Source organism: Scyliorhinus torazame, chromosome 7, assembly GCF_047496885.1.
Source record: "Scyliorhinus torazame isolate Kashiwa2021f chromosome 7, sScyTor2.1, whole genome shotgun sequence".
Taxonomy (NCBI): Eukaryota; Metazoa; Chordata; class Chondrichthyes; order Carcharhiniformes; family Scyliorhinidae; genus Scyliorhinus; species Scyliorhinus torazame.
The window spans coordinates 302,708,009-302,729,530 of NC_092713.1; the positions used below are offsets into that span (position 1 = coordinate 302,708,009).

The following is a 21,522-nucleotide window of genomic DNA, read 5'->3' on the forward strand; positions in this document are numbered from 1 at the left end:
GAGTGGCGAAAGGTGCTATAGAAATTCAGGTTCGAAACAGCGGTCACTGTTCGAGATCATGAAGGCATTTCACCAGGCAATCTTCCCTCTGTGGGAATGGTTTCCACTGGTTACTGCCTCTGCCCCGGGTGTGCTCGCCATTGACATTCAAGAATCAGGACTACAAAACTGATATTCCCCCCCCCCCCCCCCCCTGACAGTCGCATCTCTCAGCTCACCGAACACATTTAAAAATTACAGCCCTGTGGCCTTTGTTTAAAAGGGCATCAGTAAGGACAGTGATTCCACCTGATGCAAGTACAGCAAAATCCTGCAGGGAAAAGGCAGATGCGAGACCTTGGTGACACATTTCAAAGTAAGAAAACAGCAGCAGGAAGATACCTCTTAAATAACACAAACTGCTCATTGCAGAATAAATGACAGTTAAATTCAGTACCTGTTCCAGAAACTCAGATGATAAAATATCTCTTTGCATGACACCAACCTTGACTGGATGTAGAGGGCTGAGTCTTTTTTGTGTTTCGTCTGCTTCCTCACGTTGACGTCACGTCTCCTTGCATGTCATTCATCCTGGAATCCTAAAAATGTAAATCTGCTTATCCTGTCAATTCCTCCGACAAGCCCCACGTATTAAAATCTCAAACTTGGTGTCACTTACCCACTGCATCTTCATTAACCTCTCCGACTCTTATTTGTCACTGGAATGGGCTAAACTGCAGTAAGTAGCCTTGTCCACACTGTGTCTGCGTCATCCCAGCAATTGTGAATCCGAGTAGCTCATTCTGAAGGACATTGACTGTCCTTTGCAACAATCAGTCAGCAGAAAGGTACATCAGGAGAGACCCGTAGGACGATGCAAATATCTGCTTACCTCTCGCTAACTCTCCACTCCCACTCTGTCTCTTCCCCCCTCTTTCCATCACCGTTCTGCTCCACCGCAACTCCAGCCCTTAGCTTTTATCTTTCAACCATTTGTTTGCTAGGTCTGCCCTATCTGGGTCTGGCGACACAATCACCTCCTGCAGTACAGCTTGGAGTCACTAGCCACTCACTCGCCTGCTGCAGTACAGCTGTGACCTTCAACTCACTCATTCTCCTGCTGCATGTGAGGCAACGGCCGAGTGGTATTGTCACCGAACTAGTGATCCAGAGATCCGGGGTAATGCTCTGGGGACCTGAAATCAAATCCCACCACGGCGGCTGACGAAATGTGAATTCAATAAAAATCTGGAATTAAAAGCTGCCGACCGTGAAACCATTGTCGATTGCTGTAAAAACCGGCTCTCATGCCTTTAGGGAAGGAAATCTGCCAGCCTTCCCTGGTCCGGCTCACACGTGACCCCAGACCCACAGCAATGTAGTTGACTCTTAAATGCCCTCATTAAGGCTTGGCAATAAATGTTGGTTCCAGCAATGCCCACATCCCATGAATGAATTTTCGTCTACCTGCCCTACCAGCCCTACCTGCTGCACCAGCAGCTGGATTCAATTGCACTTGAGCATGTAGACCATAGAGTGGGCCCAGGGTATGCATGTACATTAGGTGCCTGCGTGTTTTTGGCCAGAAACGTGCACGTCAGTCTGCTGCATCCTGAAAGACAAGGATTGAAGATCATGAGCAACACAGAGGCCCCGATGTCGGACTTAAGCCTGACTCAGAAGCAAAGGCCGCCCCACCATCGAACATCTGCTCAAAGCTCTGCAACAGGCCAGTGTCTAATCTGGCCTCCTGGAATCCTGCACAATGCTCCCAGATCCCTGCACTCCTGCATTTCTGGCCTCTTGCATATTGCAGATTTTAATTGCTCTACCATTGGGGGCCCAGCTTTCAGCTGCCTCGATCCTAACCTCTGGAATTCCCTCTGTAAACTCCCCTGTCCCGCTACCTCTCTGTCCTCCTTAACGATGCTCCTTAAAATCAACTTGTGTGGCCAAACCTTTGTTAATCAGTCCTACTAGCTCCTTACCTGGCTTTGGATTAAATTTTGTCCGGTTTATGCTTCTTTGAAGCACATGGGGCCATTGTATTGTATGAATACCAATTGTTGTGGACTGGTGTGATTCGAAACTATATCATCAGACCAGGATATTGCCATTTAGCCCCTGGAACCTGATGCATCATTCAATTAGATCACGAGAGATCAGCATATTAACGCTATCAGTTGTGGTTCCTTAACGTTTGATATCCTTCCCTAACAAAAATCAACCAATTTCAGTTTTGAAATCTTCAATTTCCTCAGCCTCAGCAGTTTATTAGAAAGGAGAATTCCAGATTTCTGCTCTCCTTTGTGTGAAGAAGTATTTCATCCCTGAATGGCCTAGCTCTAATTTTAAGGTTATATACACCCTTCTTCAGGACTTCCCGCCACAAGAGGAACTAGTTTCTCTCGATCCATCTTGTGGCCTGATTGTTTTGCCATAGTGAGCTATCTTAATTCACTTAAGGCATTCCAATTGGATTTGGTGCCCTTGCCATTCTCGAGGAGGACAATTTGTTTCTGAGTCCTATCCACAACATTTTACTGGGCATCTCATGGAAGGACAAAATCACAAATGTAGCAGTCCATTCAAAGAGCAGCAGCAATTTTGTTGGCTCAGGCGCATTCGCGGATGGAAGGCAGTTGCGTCCCTCCGGATTTTCTGTATGGCTAGTAGGATGACCAAAGCTCTCTACTTCAAGATTGCCGGCAAGTGTAACAGACATGAAAGCCCTAAATGTTGATTCTTGCACCTTGCATACACTAGTTGATGACAGAGGAAAATTGCAATCAGCTGTGATCCAGCACACACCACCATGATGGTCAGTGGCTACAGTGACTTGGCAACTGGCCCGAACACCAAATGCAAACCCACAGCAACATATGATAACCACGGATGATACTAAGATTGCAGGAGTTGAGGATAGTGATGATTCCCGTACCAGCCTCCCTGAGCAGGCGCCGGAATGTGGCGACTGGGGGCTTTGCACAGTAACTTAATTTGAAGCCTACTTGTGACAATAAGCGATTTTCATTTCATTTCAAAATTGGGCTGAGAAGTGGTAGATGGAATTTAACCCGGACAAATCCGAGGTGATGCATTTTGGAAGATCCAATTCAGGTGGGAGCTATAAAATAAATGGCAGAACCATCAGGAGCATAGAGGCACAGAGGGATCTGGGTGTGCAGGTCCACAGATCCTTAAAAGTGGCAGCACAAGTGAAAATGGTGGTAAAGAAAGCTCGTGGCATGCTTGCCTTCATAGGACGGGATATCGAGTATCAAAGCTTGAAAATTCTGTTTTGTTTTTAGAAAATATTTTATTGAGACATTTATAATTTTAACAATTTTAAACATCAAATTTCAACAAAAATAAAAATAACCAACAACCCCGCCCCAGTCAACATGGCTGACACAAACAATGCCACCTTCCCCAAACCCCCCTCCATTGGTTCTCCTATCCATACCAGTCTCTCCCATGCCTCCCCTTTCTTCCCCTTCCCCTTGCTGACAGCTTAATTTTTCTCGAAGAAGTCGCTGAACGGCTGCCAACTCCAAGCAAACCCCTGCACAACAAACCCCTCAAGGCGAATTTAATTCTTTTGAGTCTGAGAAACCCTGCCATGTCGCTAACCACCACCCCCCCCCCCCACCCCCCCCCCCACCCCCCCCCCATCCTGACTTCGGGGGCTCCGAGTCCCTCCAACCTATCATGATCTATCTCCGGGCCACCAGGGAGGTAAAGGCCAGGACGTCGGCCTCTCTCACCTCCTGGGCTCCCGGGTTTTCCGATACACCAAAGATCACCACCTCTGGACTCAGCACTACCCTCACTTTTAAGACCTCTAACATGACGTCAGCAAACCCCTGCCAGAAACCCCTCGGACATGCCCAAAACATATGGACATGGTTCGCAGGATCCCCTGCACAGCGCCCGCATCTATCCTCCACCCCCTCAAAGAACCTGCTCATCCGGGCCACAGTCATGTGTGCTCTGTGGACCACCCTAAACTGTATCAGACTGAGCCTGGCACACGACGAGGATGCACTAACTCTCCTCAGGGCTTCATCCCATGTGCCGACCTCCAACTCCCAACCCAGCTCTTCTTCCCACTTTCTCTTCATCTCCCCTATCGGGGCTCCTTCCAACTCCTTCAGCTCCTCATAGATCTTGGAGAATTTCCCCTCTCCTACTCCTGTTCCTGACATCATCTTATCCTGCAGTCCCCGGTGCAGCAGGTGCGGGAAGGTCGAAACCTGCGTCCGCACAAATCGCTCACCTGCAGAAACCCGAACCCATGCCCCCCTAGCAACTCAAACTCCACCTCCAGCTCCTCCAGGCTCGGGAAACATTCATCAATAAAGAGATCCTCAAATCTCTCGATCCCCATCCGCTGCCACCTCCGAACCCCCCCCCCCCCACCACCGTCCAGCCCCCCCCGGAGCTATCCGATGGTTATCACATATCGGTGCTCACACCAACACCCCCTCGAACTCCATGTGCTGCCTCCATTGCCCCCACACCCTCAGGGCTGCCACTACTACCGGGCTTGTAGAGTACCAAGCCGGCGAGAACGGCAGAGGCCTCCAAACTCGTGCCCTTACATGATGCCGCGTCCACCAGCTCCCATACCGACCCCACCCCACTATCCACTTCCTGACCATCGCACTATGCCCGGTAGTGCCCAGTAGTAATTAATACATTTTGGAAGAACCAGACCCCCCCCACCCCCGTACCCCTCCTCCAGCATCACCGTTTCCAGCAGCGGGGTATTACCCGCCCAAACAAATCCCGAGATCTCTGCTTTCACTTTTTTGAAGAACGCCTTGGCAATAAAATTTGGGAGGCTCTGAAAAACAAACAGAAACCTCGAGAGGACCGTTATTTTAACCGTCTGAACCCGTCCCACCAATGACAACGGGGGCGCATCCCACTTCCGAATCCCCCCTCATCTGTTCTACCAACCGACCCAAATTCAGCTAGTGCAGCTGCTCCCACTCTCGCGCCACCTGGATACCCAAATATCGAAAGCTCCCTCCCACCACTTTGAACGGCATCTCACCCAACATCTTCTCCTGTCCCCTCGCCTGGATCGCAAAGACCCTCTTACCCATATCCAATTTGTATCCCAAAAACCTGCCAAATTCCTCTAATATCCCCATAATCCCTCCATCCCCCCCAGCGGGTCCGATATGTACAGAAGTAGATCGTCCGCGTAGGGCAAGAACCTCTGCTCCCCCCCCATACTATCTCCTGCCAGATCCTCGACGCTCTCAATGCCAATGCCAACGGCTCTATAGCCAAGGCAAACAACAGTGGGGAAAGTGATCACCCCTGCCTTGTCCCCCGGTGTAACCTGAAGTAATCTGATCTCACCCGATTCATCTGCACACTCGCCACCGATGCCTGGTATAGCAACCGGAACTAATCCACAAATCCCTGTCCAAACCCAAACCGCCCCAGGACCTCCCATATGTATTGCCACTCCACCTGATCAAAGGCCTTCTCTGCCACCAACACCTCAAACTCGCGCCCCTCTGGAGGCATCATAATTACATTCAGCAACCTCCTAATGTTGGTCGCCAAGTGCTGCCCCTTAACGAACCCCCATCTGGTCCTCCCCTATTACCCGTAGGACACAGTCTTCGATCCTTGTGGCTAGGATCTTCGCCAAGTTTGATATCCACATTCAACAGAGAGATCGGTTTTCCGGGCCCTTATCCCGCTCTCAAAAAGTATGTTACAATTAAATAGCATGTTGGTTCGGCCACATTTGGAATACTGTGTCCAATTCTGGTCACTGCACTACCAAAAAGACGTGGAGGCTTTGGAGAGAGTACAGAAAAGGTTTACCGGGATGTTGCCTGGTATGGAGTGTATTAGCTATGAGGAGAGATTGAATAAACTGGGATTGTTCTCCCTAGAGGGACGGAGGCTGAGGGGCGTCCTGATAGAAGTTTATAAAATTATTAGGGGTGTAGATAGGGTGAACAGTTGGAGGCTTTTTCCCCAGGGCGGAATCGAAAATCACAAAGGGGCACAAGTTAAAAGTGAGGGGGGGACAGGTTCCGTGGAGATCTGCAGGGCATATTTTTTACACAGAGGGTGGTGGTGGCCTGGAATGCACTGTCAAGTGAGGTGGTTGAGGCAGATACGTTGGCGACCTTTAAGACTTATCTGGATAGGCACATGAACAGATGAGGTACGGAAGGATACAGGCGGTTGGTCTACATAGGACACGTGATCGGTGCAGGCTTGGAGGGCCGAAGGGCCTGTTCCTGTGCTGGATTGTTCTTTGTTCACTCTGTGTGCAGCACTTTTGGCAGGGCCTTTATTTGTGGAATGGTCTCTTCTGCCATCAGCATAAGTGTACCATATGAAAGTAGTCCATCCCCAGTGGATCTTCTTTGCTGCATGTCCATCATCATAGTCAGAGAGAAGGGACGCTGACGCCATCAGGCGAGGGTGGGTTTGGGTGGCCAGCAGGTAAGACTCTCATTGTCCAGGAAACACCTGTACAAGTGGCAGCTGGCTGATCCCTTTCACCTTGACCATCCTTTTGCCCTGGGCTCTCCTGGGGACCTCATTTTGACCCCTAACCTCAATATTGCTCTGAGCCCATGACCCTGGTTCGGTCCTTGAGCCGGATCCCAACCCTTGACCCCTCTGGTTGAGTGACAACCGCCCCTCGGTTGCCAGGGGAGACGCCGCGCTGTCACCAGGGTTACCCAACGTCACCTGCCGCCCCGCCACGCCCCTCCGGGAGGAAGGGCCGCGGCACCCGTGACGTCAGCCCGCTGCCGGGTGTGCGTCAGACGCAGGACGCGGTGACGCAGGGGCGCAAGTGCGTGGGCGGGAGTCGGTGCTGCGGGCCGGCGCGCCATGTCCAGGAAGGTCTCTTACTTTTATGACCCAGATGTGGGCAACTTTCACTATGGTGAGTGAGGCGGGAGGGGGCATGGAGAGAGAGAGAGAGGCCGGGACGGAACCGAGCAAGGCGCACATACACAGCCTGGGCAGGGGGGGGGGGTTTCGGTGTGGGGGAGTTTAGGTGGGGGAGGGGACATGGAAGGGGTATTCAGGTTTGCTCAGGGCACTGGGTGGTGTTTAGGTGTGGGGGCATTGGGGTGTGGGGGCACTGGGTGGTGTTTAGGTGTGGGGGGCACTGGGGGGTGTTTAGGTGTGGGGGGCACTGGGGGGTGTTTAGGTGTGGGGGGCACTGGGGGGGTGTTTAGGTGTGGGGGTGCACAGGGGTGTTTGGTGTGTGGGGGTGCACAGAGGTGTTTAGGTGTGGGGTGCACTGGGGGGTGTTTAGGTGGGGGGGGCACTGGAGGGTGTTTAGGTGTGGGGGGCACTGGAGGGTGTTTAGGTGTGGGGGGCACTGGAGGGTGTTTAGGTGGAGGGGGCACTGGAGGTGTTTAGGTGTGGGGGGCACTGGGGGTGTTTAGGTGGAGGGGGCACTGGGGGGTGTTTAGGTGTGGGGGTGCACAGGGGTGTTTGGTGTGTGGGGGTGCACAGAGGTGTTTAGGTGTGGGGGGGCACTGGGGGGTGTTTAGGTGTGGGGGGGCACTGGGGGGTGTTTAGGTGGAGGGGGCACTGGGGGTGTTTAGGTGTGGGGGGTGCACAGGGGTGTTTGGTGTGTGGGGGTGCACAGAGGTGTTTAGGTGTGGGGGGCACTGGGGGGTGTTTAGGTGTGGGGGGCACTGGGGGTGTTTAGGTGTGGGGGGCACTGGGGGGTGTTTAGGTGTGGGGGGCACTGGGGGGTGTTTAGGTGGAGGGGGCACTGGGGGTGTTTAGGTGTGGGGGTGCACAGGGGTGTTTGGTGTGTGGGGGTGCACAGAGGTGTTTAGGTGTGGGGGCACTGGGGGGTGTTTAGGTGGGGGGGCACTGGAGGGTGTTTAGGTGGGGGGGGCACTGGAGGGTGTTTAGGTGGGGGGGGCACTGGAGGGTGTTTAGGTGTGGGGGGCACTGGGGGGTGTTTAGGTGGAGGGGGCACTGGGGGTGTTTAGGTGTGGGGGTGCACAGGGGTGTTTAGGTGTGGGGGGCACTGGGGGTGTTTAGGTGTGGGGGGTACTGGGGGTATTTAGGTGTGGGCGGGCACTGGAGGGTGTGGGGGCACTGGGGGGTGTTTAGGTGTGGGGATGCACGGGGTGTTTAGGTGTGGGGGCACTGGAGGGTGTTTAGGTGTGGGCTGCACTGGGGGGTGTTTGGGTGTGGGGGGCATGGGGGTGTTTAGGTCTGGTGGGTGGTTGGGTGTGGGGGGCATGGTGGTGTTTAGGTGTGGGGGGCACTGGGGGGTGTTTAGGTGGAGGGGGCACTGGGGGTGTTTAGGTGTGGGGGTGCACAGGGGTGTTTAGGTGTGGGGGGCACTGGGGGGGTGTTTAGGTGTGGGGGGTACTGGGGGTATTTAGGTGTGGGCGGCACTGGGGGGTGTTTGGGTGTGGGGGGCATGGGGGTGTTTAGGTCTGGTGGGTGTGGGGGGCACGGTGGTGTTTAGGTGTGGGGGGCACTGGGGGGTGTTTAGGTGTGGGGGGCACTGGGGGGTGTTTAGGTGTGGGGGGCACTGGGGGGTATATAGGTGTGGGGGGCACTGGGGGGTGTTTAGGTGTGGGGGTGCACGGGGTGTTTAGGTGTGGGGGGCACTGGAGGGTGTTTAGGTGTGGGGGGCACTGGGGGTGTTTGGGTGTGGGGGGCATGGGGGTGTTTAGGTCTGGTGGGTGTTTGGGTGTGGGGGGCACGGTGGTGTTTAGGTGTGGGGGGCACTGGGGGGTGTTTAGGTGTGGGGGGCACTGGGGGGTGTTTAGGTGTGGGGTTCACTGGAGGGTGTTTAGGTGGGGGGGGCACTGGAGGGTGTATAGGTGGGGGGGGCACTGGAGGGTGTTTAGGTGTGGGAGGCACTGGGGGGTGTTTAGGTGGAGGGGACACTGGGGGTGTTTAGGTGTGGGGGTGCACAGGGGTGTTTAGGTGTGGGGGGCACTGGGGTGTGTTTAGGTGTGGGGGCACTGGGGGTATTTAGGTGTGGGCGGGCACTGGAGGGAGTGGGGGCACTGGGGGGTGTTTAGGTGTGGGGGTGCACGGGGTGTTTAGGTGTGGGGGGCACTGGAGGGTGTTTAGGTATGGGCGGCACTTGGGGGTGTTTGGGTGTGGGGGGCATGGGGGTGTTTAGGTCTGGGGGGTGTTTGGGTGTGGGGGCACGGTGGTGTTTAGGTGTGGGGGGCACTGGGGGGTATTTAGGTGTGGGGGTGCACGGGATGTTTAGGTGTGGGGGGCATTGGCGGTGTTTAGGTGTGGGGGCACTGGGGGTGTTTAGGTGGATGGGCACTGTGGGTGGTGTTTAGGTGTGGGTGGCACTGGGGGTATTTAGGTGTGGGGGGCACTGGAGGGTGTTTAGGTATGGGGGGGCACTGGGGGTGGTGTTTAGGTGTGGGGGGCACTGGGGGTGTTTAGGTGTGGGGGCACTGGGGGGTGTTTAGGTGTGGGGGCACTGGGGGTGTTTGGCGTGTGGGCACTGGGGGTGGTGTTTAGGTGTGGGGGGCACTGGGGGTGTTAAGGTGTTGGGGCACTGGGGGGGTGTTTAGGTGTTGGGGGCCCTGTGGGGTGTTTGGGTGTTGGGGGCACTGGGGGGTGCTTGGGTGTTGGCACTGGGGGGTGCTTGGGTGTTGGGGGCACTGGGGGTGCTTAGGTGTGGGGGGCACTGGGGCTGTTTAGGTGTGGGGGCACTGGGGGGTGTTTAGGTGTGGGGGCACTGGGTGGTGTTTAGGTGTTGGGGGCACTGGGGGGTGCTTAGGTGTGGGGGGCACTGGGGGGGGGGTGTTTAGGTGTGGGGGGCACTGGGGGGGGTGTTTAGGTGGGGGGGGCACTGGGGATGGTGTTTAGGTGTTGGGGGGCACTGGGGGGTGTTTAGGTGTGGGGGGCACTGGGGGGTGTTTAGGTATGGGGGGCACTGGGGGGGTATTTAGGTGGGGGGGGCACTGGGGATGGTGTTTAGGTGTTGGGGGGCACTGGGGGGTGTTTAGGTGTTGGGGGGCACTGGGGGGTGTTTAGGTGTGGGGGGGCACTGGGGGGTGTTTAGGTGTGGGGGCACTGGGGGGTGTTTAGGTGTGGGGGCACTGGGGGGTGTTTAGGTGTGGGGGCACTGGGGGGTGTTTGGGTGTGGGGGCACTGGGGGGTGTTTAGGTGTGGGAGCACTGGGGGGGGTTAGTTGTGGGGGGTACACGGGGGGGGGGGCGGTTAGGTGTGGGTTAAACAAGGGGAGGGTTAGGTGTTACGGGGCACTGGGGGGTTAGTTGTGGGGCGTACACGGGGGGGGGTAGGTGTGGGTGGATACTGGGGGAGGGTTAGCTGTTGGAGGGCACTGAGGGGGTTAGGTGTGTTTTGCGACACTAGGATATATGGGGTGATACAGAGGATGGAGATACTGGGATGGTTGATATTCGGGTGCAGGGGATAGAGTGGGAAAATTGGGTTATAGGGGGGTGGGGGATAGAGTTTGGACAGAGGAGAGGGCATTAGGAGTACCTAGAGGCACATAGAGGCTGGGGGAGGAGTGGAATAAGGATCTGGGGCATATTGAAGCTGGTGAGAAATGAATAGAGAAGAAGGGAGACATGGATGTACTTTGGGGCTCTAGAGGCTGGGGGTGCGATGGAATTGAGGAGGGGGTCATTGGAAAATATGGAGGCTGGGAGAGAGGTGGATTTGAGCAGGGGATGGTCATTGGCATATTTAGGGGCTGGGAGAGGAAGGAGGTCTGGGGTACATTGGCAGCTACAATATATAAATGGGAGAAGATCTAGTGTATGGGGGCATGATCCAGAATTTGAGATACACGAGATGGTGGTTATTGGACTGGGAGATAGTGGGAGATTACAGGACAGGTTGCCTCGCAGTTACATTCCCGGTAAGTCAGAGTTCTGGATTCATCATCTAGAGGCAAGAGTTCAGATCCCAGCACTGCAGCTCAGGAAATTTAAATTTACTTAATTAAATAAGTCTGGAATAAGAAGTTATTAATGGTGACTAAACATTGTTGTAAAAACCCACCTGTGGTTCGGTGATGTCCTTTCGGGAAGGCCACCCTTAACTGGTCTGGTTATATGTGACTCCAGACCCATAACAACATGGCTGACTCCAAATTGCCTCCTCAAATGGCTGAACAAGCCAATCCGTGTACTCAAGAAGGTGGCTCACCGCCGTCTTCTCAAGGACATTTGGCGATGGGCAATAAATTCTTTGACATCCACATTGTGTGAATGCATTTTTTAAAATATTGGGCATGTAGGTAGTGAGGTACAGAAGTTGGAGAGACCAGGGATGGGGGAAAGAAACATTGAGGTGGAGGAATAATGGCTGAGGAAATCCTGGAGATATCTTTTTGTTTTGCAAAAATATACTTTATTTATAAAATATCTGAAAGAACATCACAAACATTTCAAAATGGTCATCACAGAAAGTGCAACAATATTCAGGTTCTCTGTGTCGATCATATTGCAATCTCAAGTCCTTCAGTATACTCAAAAGAACATTACAGAGATTTCAAAATGGTCATTACAAAAGATGCAATGGGATTTCAGTTGTCCACAGAGATGATGTTGCACTCAGATGCTTCAATGCAATTGTGATACATGTAATATTTACTGTATACATTCAATGTGAGTCATACAACCGGAGAGGGTTCTATACAATTCCCAGCCCCTCAGTTCACTGTGGCTGAAAGGTCTTAGATAGCGATCTGCCCCCATTGCGCCTCTGCGGTAGCTGCGCAAGCTTTAGTGTATCCTGAAGCACGTAGTTCTGGACTTGGAATGTGCCAGTCTGCAACACACGGATCAAGGACAACTCTTTACACTGGAAGACCAAAGAGTGTTTTTCACCAAGTTTTTGATTGTTCAGCAGCCTTTGATGTTTGTCTCATTGTGTGTCCCTGGGAACGCCCTGGAGAGCACAGAATCCTGCATCACGGAGCTGCTTATCATGAACCTTGACAAAAAAACACCTTGTCTAGAACAGAGTATGGAAAGTGGCGGATCCCAAGAAAAGGAATTTGAGGACATTTTTACAAGATGGTTTTTTGGAGGACCTTGTGGTAGAGCCCACTAGGGAACAGGCAATTCTGCATTTGTGAAGACGGTAGAACAGAAATGGTAGGAGTTTTCGAGGGTTATTCAGGATGCACGACAGAAGATCATCCCAAGGAGGAGGAAACATGTTAAGGGGGAGGACAGGGCAATCATGGCTGACGAGGGAAGTCGGGGACAGCATAAAAGCACAAGAAAAAACATGCAATCTGGCGAGGATTAATGGGAAGCCTTCAAAAGCAAGCAGAGAACAACTAAAAAAGCAATAAGTGGAGGGCGATGATGAAAAATGTGTAAGCTAGCTAGTAATACAAAAGACGATTGCAAGAGGTTTTTTTGACATATGAAAGGTAAGAGAGAGGCAAGAATGGACATTGGACCACTAACAAGTGAGGCTGGAGAAGTAGTAATGGGGAACAAAGAAATGGCAGAGGAACTGAATAGACACTTTGCATCAGTCTTCACAATTGAAGACACCAGTGACATACCAGAACTGAGAGTTGGGGGTCAGTATTTGAAAACTCTGCGACCAGCCTGAACGAGTACACCACTACAGTAACTGACTTCATTAGTAAGTGTGTAGAAGACTGTGTGCCAAAGAAGCAAATCCGCATGTTTCCCAACCGGAAACCCTGGATGAACAGGGATATCCACTGCTTGCTGAAGTCTAGGCCTGAGGCCTTCAAGTCAGGCGACCCTGACCTATACAAGAAAGCCAGATATGATCTAAAGAAATCCATCAAAGATGCCAAAAGACAGTACCAGACCAAGCTCGAGTCCCAGGCTAGCCACATGCCTATGTCAGACTCCTATTTATTGACTACAGCTCAGCCTTCAACACCATTATTCCTACGAAACCCATCTCCAAACTCCGTGGCCTGGGCCTCGGCTCCTCCCTCTGCGACTGGATCCTGAACTTTCAAACCCACAGACCACAATCAGTAAGGATAGGCAACAACACCTCCTCCACGGTCAGCCTCAACACCGGTCCCCCAAAAGGCTGTGTCCTCAGCCCTCTACTGTACTCCTTGTACACCTATGACTGTGGCTAAATTCCCCTCCAACTCGATTCTCAAATTTGCTGATGACATCACCGTAGTGGGTCGGATATGAGGTAGAGTAGAGGAATGAGATAGAGAATGGTGAACTGGTGCGACGACGATAATCTCTGCCTCAATGTCAACAAAACGAAGGAGATTGTCATTGACTTCAGGAAGCGTAGTGGAGAACATGCCCATGTCTACATCAATGGGAATGAAGTAGAAAGGGTCGAGAGCTTCAATATTTTAGGTGTCCAGATCACCAACAACCTGTCCTGGTCCCCCCCATGCTGACACTATATAGTTCAGAAAGCCTACCAATGAAATGAAAATCGCTTATTGTCACAAGTAGGCTTCAAATGAAGTTACTGTGAAAAGCCGCTAGTCGCCACATTCCGGCGCCTGTACGGGGAGGCTGTTACGGGACTACTTTCTCAGAAGACTAAGGACATTTGGCATGTCAGCTACGACTCTCACCAACCTTTACAGATGCAGCATAGAAAGCATTCTTTCTGTTGTATCACCGCTTGGTATGGTTCCTGCTCTGCCCAAGACCTTAGGAAAGTACAAAAGGTTGTGAATGTAGCCCAGTCCATCACGCAAACCAGCTTCCCATCCATTGGCTCTGTCTACAATTCCTGCTGTATTGGAAAGGCAACCAGCTTAATTAAGGACCCCACGCACCCTGGACATACTCTCTTCCACCTTCTTCCGTCACAAAAAAGATACAAAAGTTTGAGGTCACGTACCAACCGACTCAAGAACAGCTTCTTCCCTACTGCCGTCAGACTTTTGAATAGACCTACCTCGTATTAAGTTGATCTTTTCTCTATACTCTAAGCTATGACTGTAACATTCTGCAGTCTCTCCTTCCTTCCCTAATGTACGGTATGCGTTGTCTGTATAGCATGCAAGAAACAATACTTTTCACTGTATACTAATACATGTGACAATAATAAATCAAATCAAGAGATGAGTGGAGTGGCCATCGCTAAAGAGGTGGTGCCGGGGAAGCTGAAAGTTCTGAAGGTGGATAAATCACCCAACCTGGGTGGACTACACCACTGGGTTCTGAAGGAGACAGCTGTGGGGGCGGGTTCCCAGAGCCTGAAAAATGGCTAAGTAATGGAGTTTATTCATTCTTGATTAATAAGGCTATCGAGGGGAAGGCAGGAGAATGGGGATGAGAAAAATCAGCTATGATCGAATGACAAAGCAGACAAAGACACATTCCACAAGGAGGTGGACAGCAGTCTCTTCCCCACCACAGCCACCTCGAGGGCAATGTGTGGATGGTGTGAGACTCCTAGCCAAACTATGTCTTGGTGCTTGTTTGGAAGTTCTCGTGATGAGGCTTTCTGCCAAATACTTTTGACGGTGTCTGGAAGCCATCCAACAGGACTCGCCATCTTCTTTACCCGCAGGGTCTCTAGGATGTCATGCGCAGACCACTGCCTGATGGACATATGGTCAAAGGGGCTGCCACGAGGGACAAGTGGTACAGCACAGTCCAACCACTTGGAGCGTTCTGCAGTGGTCAGACCCACCCTTTGCAACACTGAGGATAGGTAGAACCTCAGTAGTCATCCTTGGTGTTTGCATAACAAAGATCTATGCACGGCTTGATGCAGCCACACAAATGTAGCCATCAGGTTTAGGGTGATGTTGGGCATGTTCTTTTCCCCTAGTGGTTTGTATATTGTGTCCATGCGAACACAGCCCATTTTCAACCTCCAGATAAAGTGGAAGATAGCTCAGATAGCCACAGTGCAGAAGTGAGGAATGTGCCAGGCCTGCATCATGTACAGCAACAATGAGGGTTCCTCATGGCCAGTTTCTTACCTGCAATGAAGCTCGACACCATCCAGGACAAAGCAACCCGCTTGATTGCTCCCCCTTCCACAATCATTCAAACCCTCCACCACTGACGAACAGTGGCAGCCGTGTGTACCATCTACAAGATGCACTGCAGTAACTCTCCAAGGTTCCTTTGACAACACCTTCCAAACCTACACCCACGACCACTACCATCTAGAAGGACAAGAGCACCAGATACCTGGGAACCCCATCATCTGGAGGTTCTCCTCCAAGTCACTCACCACCCTGACTTGGAAATATTCCGCCGATCCTTCACTGTCGCTGGGACAACATCCTGGAACACCCTCCCTAACAGCACAGTGGGTGTACCTACATGTCAAGGACTGCAGCGGTTCAAGAAGGCAACTAACCACCACCTTCTGAAGGGCAACTAGGGATGGGCAATAAATGCTAACCAACACCCACATCCCGTAAATTAATTTTAAAAAATGGAGAGGAAGTGTCACTCCCACGTGCCCAGTTTCTGTTTCACTGTAGGTACTTCATCATTCCAGTTTCTGACGCACGTTCTGATCCCTCTGAACCACATCCCCAGCACTTCCAGGCAGTCTGAACTGATGGTGAAGGGATCAATCAGCCCACTTCCCAAAGAATATGGCCTCGTTCTTGCCGCAATTTATCTTGGCACCGGAGGCCAGTTTGAACTGGTCGCAGATGGTGATCAGCCTACTCACCGACTGTGGATCCGAGCAGAAGACGGTGGCAAAATCCTGGACCTCTCTCTGCTCACCACTGTTTCTCACTTCTAATCATTTACTCTGCTCAATCTTTCTTAGGCCCCAAGTGGATGGGTCAGACCTCTGGATAGGGGTGAGAGGGTTGAAAGAAAAGACTTTACGGTCATCAAAAAAAATTTTGTACGACCTCAGGCTGTCTCAAAGTGCTTTGCATTCATTGAAGTACTTTTGAAATGTAGTCACTTAAGTAGGAAATATGGCAGCCTGTTTAGGCATAGTGAGATCCCAAAAACAACTAAGTAACCTGTTGGTGATGTTGCCTAAGTCTTAAATTTTGTCCCAAGGTTAACGGGAAGAGCACCCTAATCATTTCTGAAATAGTGACTGTGGGATCTTAGAAATCTACCTGAGGGCAGGATGTTTAACATCTGGTCTAAAGGACAGCCCCTCCAGCAGTGCAGCACTGTGCTACACTGGAACGAGTGTCAGAATGGATTCTGAGGCTCCAGTCTCTGAAGTGGAGTTGAACCGTACAGCCCTCCATCGTGGATGAAGGGAGATTGAGGATCTGCAAATACATTCAGGAAGAAGAGCGAGTTAATGGGCTGAGGGTACAGGGGCCAGTATTATGTGGGAATTAGCTTGTACTCTCCCTGTGCTAGTGTCTGTGCTGCCGGTTTCACTGATTCACCTACTTGAAACCCTGAATCTCTCTGCTGACCTATGGTAGCTCTGTTCCCTTTGAGTTAGCGTTGTGGGTTCAAGTCCCACTCCGGAAAATTGAACGTAAAGCTGAAGTTAACATTTCAGGGCAGTACTGAGTGAGTACCATACTATCGGGTTAAACCAAGTCTGTCCCCTCGGGTGGATGCAAGAAATATTTCTGTTGCACCAGTCGAAGAAGTGCCAGCGAGTTCCCTCGGTGTTCTGGCTAATGTTTTCCCCTCAACTGAGGCCGGTCACTTTTGCTGTTTGTGGGAGCTTCCTGTGCACAAGATGGCTGCCACGTTTTGTACATTGCAACAGTGACTACACTTCAAAGATGACTGTGAAGCTCTTTGGGATGTGCTGAGCTCCAAATCTTGACCGTGCATTTCCAACTGTTCTGTTTTTAGTCCATGTACGATTGACTCTTGCCAAGTGTTTTCTTTTATGGACCATGAAACGATCAATCAGTATGTGTAGTGATTTAAAATTTATTGGAGGAGGGGTAAGATTTTCCTCACTCCCTCTTCCTTGAACCCCAGCTCAAACAGACATCACTTGAGTGCTCTTAGATACTTTGCGACGATGCTATGGATATGTATGGAAGCTGTCTCGATAACCCACTCTGGTAACCCACAAGAAAGGTAGTCAAACGCGTTGTAAAATTTAAATCTTTACTTCAGAAAACATTGAGGTAATAATAGTGTGGCTTCAGACAGCACCTGCAGCTACACACAACTATAAATAAACTCTTTGTGGCTAAACTAAACCCTGTGCTCCCAATGACATTACACGCACATCAAATAGGAAGATGCTTATTAAAACACTATTAAAGCCTCTATAACACTTCTCCCACCCTTAAATTTCAATTCCCTTTGAGGAGAGACAACAGCAAAATAACACGCATGTTGCAATTGAACATAATATTTCAGGAACTTTGTGACTACGTTGTGATCTGAGTAGAACCACTGGTGACTCAGTAGACGCTGGTGAGTTTTGGTTCAGTTGAGCTTGACCTGAGGGCACAGGCGTAGGTTGGTTGTTAGTGAGAGGAAATTCTTCAGCCTCTCCAAGTAGCATTCACTAGGTCCCCCTGAGCAACAGGAACCACTTCCTGTCGAATTTTCACAACAGCATTTCGCTCTGCCGTGTGATCTGGAATCGTAGCTGTCTCAGAGTGGTGTCGGAGACGAGTGTGATCTTGGTATCTGCGAATCACTGCTATGATACTGGACCACTTTGGTCCAGAATAACTCCAGGTAGTCATCGTTAGTTACTGCCGACATTCCTGACGTAGGCACAGTCATCCGGATTGAAATGCCTCTCCTGCTTTTCCTGTCTCCTTGCCACTGTCACTCTGACCTCCGGATGTAGCAGATCCAGACTTTGACTTCATACCCATTTCAAGCGGTGAAATTCCTGTTGTCGTTTGCGACATGATATGGTACTGGAACAAGAGCCGTGAGAGCTTAGTTCCCAAAGTACCGTCTGCCATTCTCTTCAGTTCTTTCAGTGTCTGGACAGCTCACTCTGCTAAACCATTCCACGTTGGATGAAAAGGAGCAGGACGCAAATGGCCTCGTCCATTAATTTTTTTTGCATAAACTCTTGGAACAAATCAAACGGCCCGTTATCAGAAGCCAGAGAGTCCAGCAAGCTATGAATTGTAAACAAACCTGGCGTAGCTCCTCTATTGTAATGGGAGCTGTAATGTTGCTCATGATGTGCACTTCTAACCATTTAGAATCCGCAACCACGATGACGATAAACATATAATTCATTAAAGGTCTTGCAAAGTCCACATGAAATCTAGACCAGGGACCTGGGTTCTCCCCATGTCTTTGTGGATTTCCTCTGGGTGCTCCGGTTTCCTCCCACAGTACAGAAATGTTCAGGTTAGGTGGGCTGGCAATGCTAAATTGCCCCCTGGCGTCCAACGGTTAGGTGAGGTTGCGGGGGAGTGGTCGGGTGCTCTTTTGGAAGGTCGGTGCAGACTCGATGGGCCGAATGGCTGTCTCCTGCTCTGCAGGGACTCTATGACGGTCGGGCCACTGCCACGGATGGAATGATGCTGGGGGTGCCATCTTTTGGTTTATTTGACACGCAGAACAGGATTTCACATTGCTCTTCAAGTCCTGATCCATTTCTGCCCACCAAACGTACGACCTTGCATTGGATTGGATTGGATTTGTTTATTGTCACGTGTACCGAGGTACAGTGAAAAGTATTTTTCTGCGAGCAGCTCAACAGATCATTAAGTACATGAGAAGAAAAGGGAATAAAAGAAAATACATAATAGGGCAACACAACATATACAATGTAACTACAAAAGCACTGGCATCGGATGAAGCATACAGGGTGTAGTGTTAATGAAATCAGTCCATAAGAGGGTCATTTAGGAGTCTGGTGACAGTGGGGGAAGAAGCTGTTTTTGAGTCTGTTCGTGCGTGTTCTCAGACTTCTGTATCTCCTGCCCGATGGAAGAAGTTGGAAGAGTGAGTAAGCCGGGTGGGAGGGATCTTTGATTATACTGCCCGCTTTCCCCAGGCAGCGGGAGGTGTAGATGGAGTCAATGGATGGGAGGCAGGTTTGTGTGATGGACTGGGTGGTGTTCACGACTCTCTGAAGTTTCTTGCGGTCCTGGGCCGAGCAGTTGCCATACCAGGCTGTGATGCAGCCTGATAGGATGCTTTCTATGGTGCATCTGTAAAAGTTGGTAAGAGTTAATGTGGACATGCCGAATTTCCTTAGTTTCCTGAGGAAGTATTAGGCTCCGTTGTGCTTTCTTGGTGGTAGCGTCGACGTGGGTGGACCAGGACAGATTTTTGGAGATGTGCACCCCTAGGAATTTGAAACTGCTAACCATCTCCACCTCGGCCCCGTTGATGCTGACAGGGGTGTGTACAGTACTTTGCTTCCTGAAGTCAATTGCTAAACCTTTCATTCGCGAGGCACCCAGGGGTGCGTGGAGAGATTAGTTCAGTCCATAAGAAGATTATTCAGGCGTCTGGTAACCGCAGGGAAGAAGCTGTTTTTGAATCTGTTAGCGCCTGTTCTCGGACTTTTGTATCTCCTGCCCGATGGAAGAGAAAATAACCCGGTTGGGAGGCGTCTTTGATTATGCTGCCCACTTTCTCAAGGCAGCGGTAGGTGTTAATGGAGTCCGTGGATGGGAGGCAGGTTTGTGTAATGCAGTGTTCTTCAAACTCGGGGGTGTGACCCACGGGTGGGTCGTGGGCGGGTGTCGGGAGGGTCACGGAGCCGTCCTTCGCGGCGCTCCCGATCGCGCAAATCCCCGCGCAGCAGCCGGCTGCAAGCGGCCTTTAAAATGGCCACGAACATGTAAAAAAAAATTGGCCGCATTGCTCATGCGCGCACGATCATCGGCAAAACTATGCGTATGCGCGCCGCTGATCGGGCACACGTGCACAGTGCGGCAGCTATTTTTTTAAACGGTCGCAGCCTTTTTTACAAGTTTGGGAGGTTTTTATTCATTTGATTCATTTAATTTTTCTTTTCTTTTTTTTTACAAGTTCGGGGGGGTTTTCATTTATTTTATTCAGTTTATTTATTTTTTTCATTTATTTTATTCATTTTTTCATTTATTTTATTCATTTTATTTTTTTACAAGTTCGAGGGGGTTTTATTTAATAAAATTTTACAGAAAAAAATGCAGAACTTTGGACAGATGGAGACTCCATACTGTCCCACACCGGAAGGCTTCGCCTTCATCCAACAGGTTCCATTGGAGGAGCATGTACGAGGGCCAAAGGGACCCAAAACCATTTCCTCCATTTTTATCAGCAGCAAACAAGGTAAGAGAAAATGGTGGGTCGCGAAGGTCGGCCGGCGTGGGTCGCGAAGGTCAGCCGACGTGGGTCGCGAAGGTCGGCTGGGTTGGGTCGCGAAGGTCGGCCGGGTTGGGTCCCGAAGGTTGGCCGGTTGGTAAAAATGGGTCCCCGGAAAAAAAGTTTGAAGAACACTGGTGTAATGGACTGGTCTGTGTTCACGACTCTAGTTTCTTACGGTCTTGGGCCGAGCAGTTGCCATACCAGACTGATGCAATCAGATAGGATGCTTTCAATGGTGCATCTGTAAAAATTGGTAAGAGTCAATGTGGACATGCTGAAATTCCTTAGTCCCCTGAGGAAATATAAGCGCTGTTGTGCTTTCTTGGTCGTAGCGTCGACATGGGTGGACTCTACTATGTGCCTTTTGAATATCCTTTTCAATCTGGGCAGCTAGCTCAATGCCTTGAGAAGCTTCGAGAGCCTTTGTGAAAATGAATGTGGCTTCCCCAACAAACAAAGCTGTATTCTGGCTTTATTAATGCCACAGACCAATCCGTCCCGAAGCATATCCTCTAACACTGCCCCAAACTCCAGTGCTCAGAGTTGACGCAGTTCAGCAAAAAAAGCAGCTACAGACTGTCTAGCCTTTGAAAATGACTATGGGCACTTAAGACGTTGGGCAATCACCGAAGTTTAGGATGGTGGTGATTCTGAACAAGTGCTACTAACTCCGCAAAGTAAATGTTCCCCGGTTTCCGGTGTTAACTAAATTCCTCGTTAGCTTGTAAGTCTTTGCCCCACACAAACTCCGGAAAATTGAGCACTTTTTGGCCTTGTCTGCAATTCTATTGCCATGGAAAATGTGTCCCAACCTTTCACATGCTCAGTCCAGCCCTTGTGCCCTTCCACAAACTCAGTCCCGAACATAGCCTTGCCTCCCGGCCATGTTGCAAGCTAGCTACTCGCTGTACAGAACTTTGTGTCGCCACACTGCACATCAAAATCTTTTCCTTGCCCTTTTTAAACCTCATTGCCAGAAATAAATGGTAACTTGACGACAAGAAATGTAGTTGAACATGTTGTAAAAGTTAAACCTTCTTTACTTCAGAAAACATTGAGGTAATATTGCAGTTTGGCTTCAAACACCAGCAGCATCAAAACACAATTATACTCCAGTTCTTTGCGACAAAACTGAAAACCTACGCAAGACCGAGCTCCCGATGATGTCGCATACGCATGCGCACTTTTGTTAAAGATATCCATACACAATCAAATCAGCAGATGCCTATTAAAACATTATTAAAACGCTCTGTAACACCCATGCATGGACACTGTCCTTTTTTAATGGTGTCTGTACTCCATTTGGCAACGTACC

At 50.6% G+C, this 21,522-nt stretch overlaps 1 protein-coding gene across 1 annotated transcript in view; it reads left to right on the forward strand.

The window, feature by feature from the left end:
- Positions 1-6,803: 6,803 nt before the first annotated feature.
- hdac3 (histone deacetylase 3) overlaps positions 6,804-21,522 on the forward strand; it is a 48,048-nt gene continuing 33,329 nt past the window's right edge. The window contains 1 exon segment of the mRNA XM_072512675.1: positions 6,804-6,916. Within this exon segment, the coding sequence (XP_072368776.1) occupies positions 6,862-6,916 (55 nt within the window). The 5' untranslated portion in view covers positions 6,804-6,861.